The 14,479-nt window shown below is 34.9% G+C and overlaps 1 protein-coding gene and 1 long non-coding RNA gene across 2 annotated transcripts; one reads left to right on the forward strand and one right to left on the reverse strand.

The window, feature by feature from the left end:
* Positions 1-1,371: 1,371 nt before the first annotated feature.
* On the forward strand, positions 1,372-4,581 carry LOC133784317 (uncharacterized). The gene is made up of 8 exons (XR_009871271.1): positions 1,372-1,659; positions 1,748-2,166; positions 2,251-2,734; positions 2,826-3,061; positions 3,150-3,436; positions 3,520-3,667; positions 3,785-3,971; positions 4,306-4,581. It is a non-coding gene; the product is annotated as an uncharacterized LOC133784317 (long non-coding RNA).
* Positions 4,582-12,470: 7,889 nt separating this feature from the next.
* On the reverse strand, positions 12,471-13,018 carry LOC133785675 (uncharacterized). Its single transcript, XM_062224895.1, has 2 exons — positions 12,756-13,018; positions 12,471-12,669 (listed from the first exon to the last, which is right to left on the reverse strand). The coding sequence occupies exons 1-2, from the start codon at positions 13,016-13,018 to the stop codon at positions 12,471-12,473; spliced, it is 462 nt and encodes a 153-aa protein (XP_062080879.1).
* Between the last annotated feature and the right edge of the window lie 1,461 nt (positions 13,019-14,479).

Consider the following 14,479-nt stretch of genomic DNA (forward strand, 5'->3'; position numbering starts at 1 on the left):
TCCATTTGAGCGATATATGAAGATTCTTAAGGGGTATGTTAGGAATAGAAGTGGGTCAGAAGGATGCATCGTTGAATGCTATATTACAGAAGAGGCAGTTGAATTTTGTTCTGAATACCTGACTGGTGTACAAAGAATTGGGTTAAATGATGTTGAAAATGTTGAGATTCAGAGTCGTCGTGGTAGCGTTGTATGCACAGTAAGTCGAGATATACTAGATGAAGCGCATCGTCTTGTGTTGCAAAATATAAATGAAATTCAACCTTATATCGAGTGAGTTATATTCATATAATACATTTAGTTTAAGTTGTGTAATTTTGTATGTTCAGTTGTTTAACAACATATGTATAATTGAAGGGAACATTTTAATTGGATAAAGACCGAATTTCCATCCAAGTCAAGGAACTCAAAATGATTACAAGACAAACATTATCGAACTTTTAGTAGTTGGATAGAACAAAAGGTAAATTGTGTTGATTATGGAATGTTGTCATTAATTGGTAATTACAAGATGACATGGTTGGTTGTTTTTAGTGATTTGTTTTTGGTATGTTGATTTAATAGGTTGTGGCAGAATTACAAAACACATCAAATAAGGTTTCAGACATCGCTAAGTGGATTTCTCGAGGACCTTCTGTTAATGTCATCAAGTTTTCATCATACATGATTAACGGTACTCTATTTAACACTAGGAAGCGCGATAACAACAGAAACACACAAACACAGTGGTGTTAGCCTTGTTGCTAAAACTGTGCAAGTCTCTAGTGCAAAAGATAAAAATCCAGTTGAATGTGATATGAATTTTTATGGAGTAGTTAATGAAATTTGGGAGTTAGATTATATCACAACTCGAGTATCTGTTTTCTTTTGTGATTGGGTGAAAAGTGACAGCGACATAATATATGAAGATTTTGGTTTCACATTAGTTAATCTAAAACGAATTGGGCACAAATCTGACTGATTTATATAGCTTCACAAGCCAAACAAGTATTTTATGTGAATGATCCTTCAAACAACCAATGGTCAATTGTTCTTCCAACGCAAACAAGATAATTGAACATTAAAGATGATGATTTACATGATATACCTCTCGAAGAAGAACTTATCACATTCACTACAATAGAAGATAATCATGAAGTTGATGATGATTGTATTTGTTTCCGTGAAAATGGTGAAGGATTATGGGTTGATGATAATGGGTCTTGAGGTAATATTTAATGAGTTTGATATGTTTATGATATGTGAAATTTTTAGTTTCATATTTTTGTTTCATCTTTAATTCAAATGTTTGTATAACTATTTTTTATGATCATGAGGTTCCAAAATTGTTATAATAATTATATTTATGTTTTACAGATGGAGGGTGATCATTTTGGTGGTAGTTCTGATGAGGGGGAGCATCGCCCTCATTCTCAGCCAGTGGAACAAGAACAAAAAACTGTGAGAGGACGTACATGGATGTCTAAAAACACCAAAAAAAGGAATGAAGGACATCTTACACGTGTTGAATACAACGAGTATGGTCAAATAGTTGGTGAGACTAGAAGCAATGTTTCATCACAACTTGGAGCTATTGTTCGAGCCACTGTGTCCATCAACACTAAAACTTGGAACGATGTTAGTATGGTAGATAAAAATATAATACGGGATACAGTGAAGGTATGATTTTATTAATTATAATTTATTTAATGTTTTTAAAATATATATTGTTTTGATAATATGATTGTTATTACTTTCAAACTTGCAGAAAACTTATGATTTGGACCCCAAACAAAAGAAACAAATGTTGATGGATGCGAGAAAGTGCTTCTGAAATTGGAAGACTAATCTCACAAGGGTACACGTGTATGACGCTATGAAAAAATTCCCAAATGAGTTCCCGCCAGCTATTCCACTTGGATTTGAGAATGTCATAACTCCAGATGAATGGTTACAGTTTGTGAACTCAAGATTAACTCCCGAGTGGGGTAGAAAGAGAGAAGAGATGCAAAATTATCGAGCATTGAATAAATACAATCACAACCTCTCTAACATATTGAAGAGATGTTAATGGAACAAAGTGGGAAAAGTCTGACTGAACTTGACAGGGCAGACTTGTGGAGCATGGGTCATCAGAATGCAAAATGAGAGCTAGTTGGAGAGGCCTTTGAGATTCAAAAAACTATTGTAAGTGTTCATATTTAATAACTTTGATATATCAAATTATATATTAGCTTCTATATATAACTTTCTATGAATATTGTTTCACAGGATCATTACCGTAAACTCCAAGCTGAGGGTAAATGGGCACCTGATGACCCTGATGATGTGCTGACGAGGGCATTGGGCACTCTTGAGCCCCAAGGACGTGTTAGGGCTGGAGGACACGGTGTGTCCCGCACAGTATACTGGAATACTCCAACACTTACCTCAAAGAAAAATAAATCGAAAGCCTCTTCTTTGAATGATGACATTAGGAAGGAGTTTGAAGAAAGATTTCAAAAACAAGAAGAAGAGTATTGTCAACAAGCACAATGTCTAGAAGAGCGCCTTCAGCAACAAGATGAGCTCTTGAGAAAATTCATGGCCCAACAGAGTGGGTCGGGATCCAATGTTGGAGTCCCCCCAGCACCACCATCATACTATGTGCCCAACCCACCAGTGCCCACTAGCGCATGCATCCTACTATACTCCTGACCCACTAGTGCCTCAAGCAGAAGAACAAATTATTGCACTACAACTGCTTTTGCAAGAGGTAATTAAACTTTCTTGAATATTCTGAAACCAAATAAATTTCTTTACTGTTTCAACATGCTTATTTGTATATAATATGCTTCTTGCGCAAGGCCGAGCATGCCAATTAGCAATTGGTTCGGTTTCAAACGTTGTTGCATTAGGTAAACTCATTGAAAGAGAGGCAGGCAACAACTACCAAGTTATGATTACTAGCATTATTAAGCCAACCTGTCCTCTACCTTTTGTATATCCTGATTTGGACATGTACATAGTTGCTCAAGCCATTGGGACGCCAATAGCGTGGCCTAAGGATTTGGTCATTATATCTGAAGATATATATCATGAGGTGATGCCAAATTTTTACATAATTATCTTTACAATTCTATATTTATTTGTTTGCATTTTTTTTTAATTGTTGATATTGTTGTATACAGGCTCCCTCTACAAGTAGGACCAGATCACAACGACTAAAAGCTCCATCAACACAACAACCACGAGAAAGAAGACAACCACAAACTCCTCCAACACAATTGCCCCACACTCCATTGGAACGATTACAAAATATCGTATCTCATTGGGCTGATGACGAGTGTGTTAATCTAGGCATAGAGTCTGAAGTTTTTGATCAGGATATGTCTCACTATTATATATTTAAGGATGACATACTTTAGTTTGCTCGAAAGGAGAAGATTGGACAAGCAGTGGTCGTCAGCTATATGAGGTATATATCTCACAAAGTTTGTTCATTTAATTTTCTAATTTGATTTATTCAATCATATAACAATTTGCATATTTTTGTATTAGGTTCATTTATAGATATGTGGTACAACAAGGTCGCCAAAATAAATTTTTATTTGTCAATCCTAATATTGTAGCCACTCAAGGGAGTTCATTCGACGATCGTGTTCAAAATCTGTTCAGACGATGCAATGACATAAAATTAAAAGAACAGGTTATGCTTGTCCCTTGGAACCATGGGTAAATTTAAAAAGTTGTCATTTTTCCGACCCATATCAATACTTTTTTTGTTTAACATTTGAGTTATAATTTTTTGGTTTTTCTTATGCAGTGAACATTGGATGTTGCTTATTTTGGCACCGTATGCATATCATGTTTACTGTTGTGATCCGGTGAATTCAAATCTGAATAACCACGAGGAGATTGTATCAGTGATCGTCAGCGCTTTGAATCTTTTTTTCTCTATGAACCTTCCTGATGTCGAGATCCCTGATACTCTACGCATTAAGCAACCTTAGGTAAGTAATTACAACTTAAATTTTTTAACTTTTATAATTATTAAGTAGAATAATATGTATGCATTTTTTAACAAGTTTCAATTTAATAATGAATTACTGATACTTTTGAATAATTAGTATCCACACCAACCGGACAATGTGGCATGTGGATACTACATAATGAGGATGTTGAAGGATTTGATTGAACATGCGAGTCCCGGACATTACTTGAGAACAGTATTATTAATTAAAATTTACAAATTATTTTTTAACCCGTATATATAAATGTAATCAAATAATTAATTAATATATTTTACTTTATATTTTTTGTAGCTAACAAATACGTCATATGCAGAGGCACAAATTGATGAGTTGCGACAAGAATGGGCGACATATATGTTACCAATAATCCAAAGTAACCGACCTCGTTGATGGTTTTTTTTTTATTTTTTACCTCTTTCTTCACACATAATGCAATATTTGTTAATTTGAATATGTCTAACAAATATTGTATTTGGTTTTTTTATTTTTTACCTCTTTCTTCATACACAATGCAATATTTCAATTTAATTATGTCTAACAAATATTGTATTTCTTGTATATGTCTAACAAATATTGTATTTCTTGTATATGTCTAACAAATTTTGTGTTTCTTGCATATTTTTATTTTATTAATTATGTCAATTTAAATTTAAATTAATATTAAATTGATTTCAAATTAATTAATTATTAAATTAATATTAAAATAATTTCAATTTAATTAATTATTAAATCAATTTAAATTTAAATTAAAATCATTTCAATTTAATTAATTATTAAATCAAATTTAAATTATATTAATTATAAATTTATTTAATTTATTTTTTTTAAATCTCTGAGACTTTCAATGTCTCCCATTGGGAAAGGTGGGAGACTTCCCACGTCTCCCAGTGGGAGAGGTTGAAAGTCAATGTTTGTCTTTCAACCTCTCCCACTGGGAGACGTGGGAAGTCTCCCACCTCTCCTAATGGGAGACGTGAGACCTATACCTACAATGACCCCGCCTACAATGTCTTCCCAATTGGGAGAAATTGTAGACTTTCAATGTCTCCCAAATAAAGTAATAAAACTCATATTTTGTTGTAGTGTTTATGTATCAAACTCTTATAGTATGACTTGTATTGGATATTTATTAGCAAAGGCAATGGAATGGTATTTTGTTTATGTATCAAACTCTTATAGTATGACTTGTATTGAATATTTATTAGCAAAGGCAATGGAATTGTATTTTGTTTATGTATAAAACTGTTCTGGTATACCACAAACTATTATAGACTACTTGTGTTGGATGTTTCTATTTCAAACCTCTTTGTGTTATATTTCGACAGCAAGTCTCAAATTTTGACAGCCTGTCTAAACCTTTCGACAACTAGTCTAAAATTTTGACTGCCTATCTAAAACTTTCAACAAATAGTCTCAAATTTTGATGGCCTGTCTAAAAATTTTGATAGCTAGTCTAAAATTTTGACTGCCTGTCTAAAACTTTCGATAGATAGTCTAAAATTTCGACTGCCTGTCTAAAAATTTCGACAGCTAGTCTAAAATTTTGACTGACTGTCTAAAACTTTCGACAGCTAGTCTCAAATTTTGACAGGTTGTCTAAAATGTTTGAAATGTCTAAAAAGGCTCCAATAACACAATAAAAGAACATATATCTCAATTAGCATTTTATAAAGTTAAACAAAACTTAATCTTTATGAGATTATGATGATTACAGATTGAGTGGTACATATTTCAATCAAACTACTATGATGATCAAGGATTGAGTGGTAGATAATCTATTGAGGTACTATAACGCCCAAAATCACTAATATGGCTTAAGGGCTTTGATTAGTGTACCGGGAGGGCATAATTGGTTTATGTGTGAATTTATTAAACTAATGTGTGATTATATGATAAACATGCTTGTATGGTTATATGAGTGTAAATGTGATTATATGTTATATTTGTGAGAACAACATTATTATGTGGGCAAATCTGCATTGTGCGACTCGAGGCTATCCTAGGGAGCTAGTTAGCGGGAAAGTCACAACAGGGCTTAATACTTGACTTGGGGCAAGTCAAGAGGTGTTTCGGGTATTAGATGATTATTTGGGCTATCGGGTTATGAAAATAAATAATTGGAGATATATTTGAGGTTAGGAAGCTTAGGCGGGAATATTGGGGAAATTTTACCATTTTGCCCTCGGGGACGTTTTCGGTACCCCGAGCCCCGGGATTAACTTAATTGCCTAAGGGTAGACTAAGAGAAAACCTCAGGACTTGGTGGAAATAGAGGAACCAACTCTCTTCCCTCTCTCTCCTTCTTTCTTCTTCTTTTTCAAGGAAAACCACTAGAATCTAAGAAACTCGGCTGGAAATCTTGTGATTGGAGCTGAAGTTTTGAGGGATTAGCTCAAATCTAGCTAAGGGAACTTCACCAGGACTAAGGTAAGGACTGAAATACACTTTTGATTATTAGAATTCTATGTTTTGGCTGGGTTCTAAGAGTGGTTGTGGTTTTGAAATTTAAGGACTGAATTGAGGCTGGAAAGCTTAGGTATTAGCTCAGAAATTGTTAAGGAAGTGGTTCATCAAAGAAGGTAAGCTTCAATTCGTAATTTAGAGTTTAAATTCTGAGTTTGCATGACTGGTTTTAGAGTTCTTAAGCTGCTGGATTTCAGAAATCAAAATGGGATCTTAATGAGTTTTTAAGCTAGGTTTTTGTTGGATTATGTTGCTAGAATCATGTTAAAAGTCTTGTGATCAATGGGTTTTGGAATTAGGGTGCTTTGGGGTGGTTTTGAGCAAGGTTAGGATGTTATGAATGGTGGATTTTCTGGGCACGAAGGGCTGGGCCGCGGCTCTGTTCTAGAGTGTCGCGGCCCTGCGAAGCAAGAAAGAGCCAACGAGGCTCTGCAGTGGGGAAGTGTCGCGGCGCCACAGGGCAGGGCCGTGACGCCTGCCTGTCTTTAGGGAGGCCTAGCCTCTGTTTCAGGGGTGGGCTGCGGCGTGGGTCTCAGGGGCCACAACCCTTAAGGGTATTTTTGATCTTTTGGAGGTTTTAAGCACAGGAACCTAACCTAGGGTGCTCGGGATTGATTCCACCACCGTGTTTGGTGGAATTCGATGTCCCGGAAGCTAAAACTCCATCCGGAAATATTAACGTGATTATTAATGGTACTCCCTATCTTGGTTGTGACTAGGTATTAAGCTAGGGCTCGGGAAGCGGATCGTGCTCGAGAGGCGTCGCTCGTAATCAGTAAACTTGGAAATTAAAGGTAAGAAAACCGCACCCGGTTGTGGATTTATAATGGGACTAAGGGTTCCCTATTTTGTATGCTTTGTAAAGGATGGTATTATGCCATGTAAACAGTAAACCAATGACCTAAGAGTGCCGAAGTTTACACTAGCGCATAGGGCGCGACTCGGCCACTGGTAGCTGAGGATAGCTTATTATGCACTGAGCTCGATTTAAGCGGGTGGAGTCAGTGGGTCGGAGTCAGTGGGGTAAACAGAGGGTGCGACCTAAGGTGTCGACCTTGATTATTATGTGAATTGTTTGTTATTATTGATTGGTGGATTGTTATGCCGTATAGCTGGGTGATGATTAGTTGATTCTTTGGTTGAATTTTCATGCTTTGTGATTATTGTGGTATGTTAAATGTATGAACTGTTGGAGATGTGCCCTGAAAGCATATGTAGTAGACATTGTTTTTATGAAATAAATAAATAAATTGAATTTGTTATGCATATATTTTATGGACTATATTAGTCTATGATAATATTATGTAAATATCAGGAAAATTCCTAAGTTCATGAATGTAATCTCAAACACGTATTAGTACGAGAGGATTGTGTTTGAGATAAATGAACTTGAATAGTTCGCAGTAAAATAAAGTTATGGAATCTTTAGATTAATTACTGCAAGTACGGTCCACTAGTATTATGAATACATGTGATCTAGATCCGGATCACTAGTGTGGTAGGACACTTTAGTGGAGGTGCTTTATATATTAGAGAATATATAGAACTGGACCAGATATGTTTATTAATACTTAGTTAAATACCGTTTCGAAGTATTAATTAAATATATCAACTGATGATCATATACAAATAGATCTTAATCCTGAGGTTACTATGAACTCCTGTTTATGTTATATGAGTTCTTTGATTCACTTGTTAGGGTCTGTCAGAATGATCAGGCTAAAAACTTTTGTTTTGGGAACTCATTTATATAGATGGCTGGGGACATAGTATACAGATATGGAATCTATACCTTCTCGCAAGAGATTGAATGATGGTTCTCTTAAGGGTTGACTTTTGGGACTGAAAGGTTATTGAGCTCAAATTCATAATTTAGTTATGAATTAACCTTCACTAGTAGAGTCAATGGTACTTAAGGAAACAAGAGATAATTAAAAGGGTAAAACGGTAATTTTATTCCCGATTAATTATGAACCATTATTAGAGGGTCAAGTTGTATGCAATGATTATATCAATGGATGCTTTATGATTATAAAATACTCAGTAAATGAAATGTCTATAATTACAAGAGTGCAGTCTCATATTTATAGTGGAATAATCATGAGATTAATAAATTAAGATTATTTAATTAAAGAGTTTAATTAATAATCTCAAATTTATTGGAGCTTGGAATTATAGGTCCATAGGTCCCCATAGCGGCTCTATCAACACTGTTCAAGGTAAGAGTTGATATGAAGGGAAAATAGTTTAAAGACATATTTAAGAAGAAACTTGTTCTTCAGGCCAAATATGCAATTATATGATAATAGTGATTAATTAATTAATTACAAATTAGTTGTAGTTAACAAAATTAATTAATATTTAATTATTATATAATTTTCGAAATTATATTAAATAATTAAATTAATTTTCGAAATTTAATTAATTAATTAATTATAATTTTTTGAAATTATAATAAATTAAATATTTAATTTCGAAAATTTGGGTTTAATTAATTAGTAGAATTAATTAAATATCTTTATTTGAGTGGGAGATGATAATCTGATAAGTTCAAATTGGATTTGAATTTAAAAGATTAATATTTATTCAAATAATTAATTATATTTGATAATTAATTTGAATTAGTTATCAGGTTGTTAGAACTTATCTGACAAAGTAATTTGAATAAATAATTAAATAAAATTTGAAAAACCAATGTCCCTAGAAATTAGGAAGCTACACGTTCACACACAGTCCAGGACTGTGTGTGGCGTGTAGCACCAGTGTTTTTTCAGGGATGGGATTTTCAATTTTATTTATTTGATTAATTAATTAATGGATAATTGGAAAATTGGTTTTTGGATTTTTTCATTAATGGAATAATTAATTAATTAAAAAGTAAATTGTAAATGGTTACAGATTTATTTTTTAAATTTTGAATTTTTTCTGTTAAGTATGACTGATCAGAAAATTATTCAGAGAAGAAGAAAAAAAGAGAGTGAGACTACTCTGACAATTTCGCTCTGTGAAAATAGAATGATAGTTTTCTATCCCTGAAAATAAAGAACCCATTCTCAGGCCTATTCTCTTGATCTCATGTGTTGAGTACATCAAGTAGAATCACAAATAAACTATCCTTCATTCTCTAAGTGCCCACACATTTCTTGAGGTGTAGAGAAAGCTTTGGAAGATCTTGGTGTGAGTACGTGGAGCGGCTTGGATAGGAAGATCGTTCTAAATACGAGAAGATAGCAAGGACACTTGATAGGCTTCAAGAGGTATGATTTCTATCACTATCTTGCTTATGATTAATGTATGTATATTAATGGATCCGCATATTTAAAGGTAGTTTAAATATGTTATAAAATTTTTGTTGTACACTGGGCCAACCAAAACCACCTTTCCGCTGCGTATTAGGAAACTCGTTCCTAACATGAACATGCTTAAAGGGCTATCAAAATTTTATTATTGCTTGTTATATAATATGATATGTTTTATTGCTGGGCCTTGGCTCACGGGTGCTTCGTGGTGCAGGAAAAGGCAAGGGCAAGCTTGATCAGCCCTGATTTGGAGATCTATGAGAACAGAATGTACATGATCAGCTGCTCAGCCGCCACGGCTGAGGGGAGACAGGGACAGGAAAACCATAAACTTCTGTTTTGCCTTTAGAAAGGCTGGTGGTTGTCTGTACACTAGAAATTTTGTAAACAGACTTTTAAACACTATTTATTTTGGGATCCCATGTGTAAATGTTTAATTATATGGAAAGTATCTTTTGAGACCAAAACCTTTTAACCCTAACACTTTAATGACTTTATAATTCACGTTTTTAACTGGTTGGCTTGATTAGCAAGTCCTGCACCTTTACAAATACACAATGTAGCGATCTTGGCTATCCAGGGCGTTACAGGTACTATTATGATGATTATGTTTATAGAATAAGAACAACACTTTATCATGTAGAATTGGATCTTAATTCATTATACCTTTTTGACAATTAGCCATGAGTTTCGACAACTTGTCTAACATTTTATAAAGTTAAACAAAACTTAATATGTATGAGATTATGATGATTACAGATTGAGTGGTACAATTTTCAATCAAACTACTATGATGATCAAGGATTGAGTGGTAGATAATCTATTGAGGTACTATTATGATGATTATGTTTATAGTATTAGAACAACACTTTATCATGTAGAATTGGATCTTAATTCATTATACCTTTTTGACAATTAGCCATGAGTTCGACAACTTGTTTAAAATTTTGACGGCTTATCTAAAACTTTCGACAGCTTGTCTAAAATTTTAATGACCTGTCTAAAATTTTGACTGCCTATCTAAGACTTTCGACAGCTAGTCTAAAATTTCATTTTCCTGTCTAAAAATTTCGATAGCTAGTCTCAAATTTGACTGCCTGTTTAAAAATTTTTACAACTAGTCTTAAATATCGACAGCTTGTCTAAAACTTTTGACAGCTAGTCTCAAATTTCAACAACCAGTCAAAAACGTTTGACACCTCGTCTGAAATTTCGACAGGTTGTCTGAAATGTTTGAAATGTCCAAAAAGGCTCCAATAACACAATAAAACAGCATAGTTAAAACTATCAACAACAGGTAAATAGATTATACATAAACCATCCTCCAAAATTCAGTCGTGTAGAATTTTGAGTATAGACTATAAACATCTACTCCACGATACATTGCTGCAGCGACACCATGAACACATGGAGTCTTATCAATGTCAAACTCTCGACATGTACAAGAATGTTCCTCAATATTAACTAGACCGTCTAGTGGCTCACCTTTAACATGGAACTCACTTAGATTAATGGGTGTAACTCTCATGTACCTTGATTGTTTGTTTCTTTGTCTCATTATATCTTTTGCGTCAACTGTAAGTGGTGTTGGACAAGAATTTTCATTTGTCCTTCTCTCATAGAACCATCTGGAGAGTGTAGTGATAATTTCCTCCAATAAAGGAATGCTGGGCCATTCTCGAGCTTCTCTAAAAACTTGGTTCAATGACTCAGATTTGTTGGTGGTCATGATGTTGTATCGATTACCATGGAAATGACATCTGGACTAGCTTTCAAAAGATGCATTCTTCAGGTATGTTGCCAGACTTGGTTTTTTTGAAGAAGCCTCAGCAAATAACTTTGTGAACTCTGAAACTCTGTACACTTTTTCCTTCTTCTCAAACAAAATTTTCAAACCTTGACCACTAAAATTTGTCTTGATATTTTGTCCAAGATGCGACATACAAGTTCCATGGTAAGCATTTTTATATACATTTTGAACTCCCTTTACAATGCTTTTGTGTCTATCAGATATAAACACTAAACCAGTAGTATCAAGCACTTGATCTCGTAAGCATGTCAAAAACCAATTCCAAGATGCATCATTCTCAGAATCAACAATACCAAAAGCAAGAGGATAAATTTGAAAATTTCCATCTTGTGCAGTTGCAATGAGTAAATTTCCTCCAAATTGGTTTTTCAAATGAGTTCCATCAATAGATATAACTTTTCTCATGTAACGAAAGCCTCTAATGGATACTCCCAAAGAAAAAAAAAATTGAATAAATGTTCTTCATCAACAATTAATCTAGTGTACGTACCAGGATTAGACTTTTGGACAATATACAAGTAAGAGGGGAGTTTTGGATAACTGTTTGCTGCTGAACCCCTTATAAGTTCATGTGCGCACTTTCTTGCCTTCCATGCCTTCCAATAACTACACTTTACACCAAGATTCTTGTTCATCTCATTAACTATTTGTGCTAGATTTGGACCTTTTTTCACACCTTCATATCTCGCTTTCAAGTGCTATCCAATAATAGAACAAGTTGCTTGCCGATGATGATTTTGTCGCATTTTGAAAGAACAAGTGTGCTCATTACAATGCTTGTGAATAGCAAACAAACCTGTTGCATATGCCTTTGTCGCACGGATTCTCCACTTACAATTGGGGTCAACACAAACCAAAACCACTAATTTCTTATTTGATTTTTTCACTTTGAATTCAAAAGTTTCGTCATATAGCAAGCATGTGTACTTTCATCTTCAACTCTTTCTTATCCACAAAATATTGACCAACACAAAAAACATCTTCATCAATAATTGTTGCATATGAGCTTGGTGTACTACTAACATGACTTCTTTCATTACAAGGATCACTAGGGGATACACGAGGAAGTGGTAAATGGTTATCTTCAAGAGTGTGAGGTGTAGAACTAGCATTAGGAACATTACATATGTATGCATCGTCAAAGTAATCATCAAAAGTTCTATTATCAGGATATGGGACATTCAAATTTACCTCAACAAAACCATCATCAATATTATTTCTTTCCCCTCTTCATCGTCACTATCTTTGTTATCATCATCATCATCCTCATCACCATCATCATCTTCATTGTCATCGTCGTTGTCATCATCGTCATCATCTAAATCAACATTGTTATCATCGTTTAAACCAGCATCATCAAAATCATCATTAGTAGAAATGTTTGCAATAGAATCAACATTTGTAGTAAAATCAATATTAGTAACAAGTTTATCATTAATGAGCATATTTTCCATCTTCTTGATCAAACCCACATGTAATGGAACCAAATCATGCTCTTGTTGTAACGCCCTGGTTACCCTAAGACAGTTACGGTGAACTTTGAATCATGAATTTAACTTGCTACCCGAGTTCTTTTGTTAAAAACGTGCTTCTAGGTGTTATTAATAGGTTAAGGTGGAAAAACAAATCAAAAGGAAAGGATATATTTTATGTAAATCATAAAACTGTTCATGGGCCCACAAAAACGTTTACAAGTTATTTACAATGCAAAATGGTCACTACATTATAAAATTTACAACCTGCCGATCTAAGCGACAAAAATAAGGTAAACCCCCTAGTTCCCATGAGAACTCCTTGGCCATGGTGGTCAAGCGGTCGCATATGTACACAGTACCACCTAAGCTCTCCACTCAAGGCTAGGTGAGCTTTTATTTCCCTTTACCTGCACCACATAGCACCCATGAGCAAAAGCCCAGCAAGAAAACAAAATATTGCATGAATATAATATCAACAATGATCGTAATAATCATTCAGGACTTTCAGTCCAAAATAAAGGAATGATAGTTGTAAAAGTCACTAAAGTAGGTTCCGTTCCCATTATCCATGTGACGATAGGGTTACCTGGGCTTTACAAATAATTGATCCCTTAACTAGCTTATCAAGATAGGCATTTGATGACACAGCCACCATCATAACCTACTGAGTGACCATAGAGTCACAACCATGGGATTCCACTCCCTAGCCATGTGACAAACAGTCATCTAGGCCTTTGGCCCTAGCTCTGAGTAACTAGTCTTAGACTAGTCAAGAGCTTATAATTTTCATCGACCTTAGGGTCGGTCCAGCATTAATGCTCCTAGAGTCATTCAACACTGATATCGATTAGATCTAATCTTTTATCGGCTCTACGTTCAAGATGCTTATGCCATTCCTGACTCTTAGGTCAGTAATACGCGACCAGTGTCGATTCTGAATAGTCAATGCCATACACAAGTAAGAAAGAATTGCTAAGCATGTAATATGCAATCAATGTCCACATTTCACAGGCAACATGCCTCTATAACAACCACACATGTCATATACACAGGGTGCAGTTTTCTTACCTCTGACTCGAGCGAGAATGAGTAAAAGAACGACCCTTGAAAATGATCTGACTTTTAGTTCCTTAGCAGTCACCTAGTCATAACCAAATATGGGATTTCATCAATAAAATGAATAACAAAGGTTCCCGAACCAAGACCTAGCCTCCGAGACATCGAATCCCACTAAACCAGGTAGTAGGAACGATCTTGAGGCCTAAGGTTGAGTTCCTATGACCAAAACACTCATTTGGCCTCAAAAACCCTCAAGAGCCGCGACCCCAAAACCTTGAACCGCGGCGCTCCCTACTCAGTGCCGCGGCCCCGAGCACACATAACCTCCACCGCCCTCAGCACCCAGCTTGGGCCGCAGCCCCCACCCGAGAACCAGCCATA

This window comes from Humulus lupulus, chromosome 6 (genome assembly GCF_963169125.1).
Source record: "Humulus lupulus chromosome 6, drHumLupu1.1, whole genome shotgun sequence".
Lineage (NCBI taxonomy): Eukaryota > Viridiplantae > Streptophyta > Magnoliopsida > Rosales > Cannabaceae > Humulus > Humulus lupulus.

Excerpts from the sequence above, each read along its gene's own strand:
- LOC133785675 (XM_062224895.1), bottom strand. The coding sequence starts at position 13,018 with ATGGAAAATATGCTCATTAATGATAAACTTGTTACTAATATTGATTTT. Across the intron at positions 12,670-12,755 it reads TTGATGATGGTTTTGTTGAG|TTCTACACCTCACACTCTTG; the intron begins GTAAATTTGAAT and ends TCCTAATGCTAG.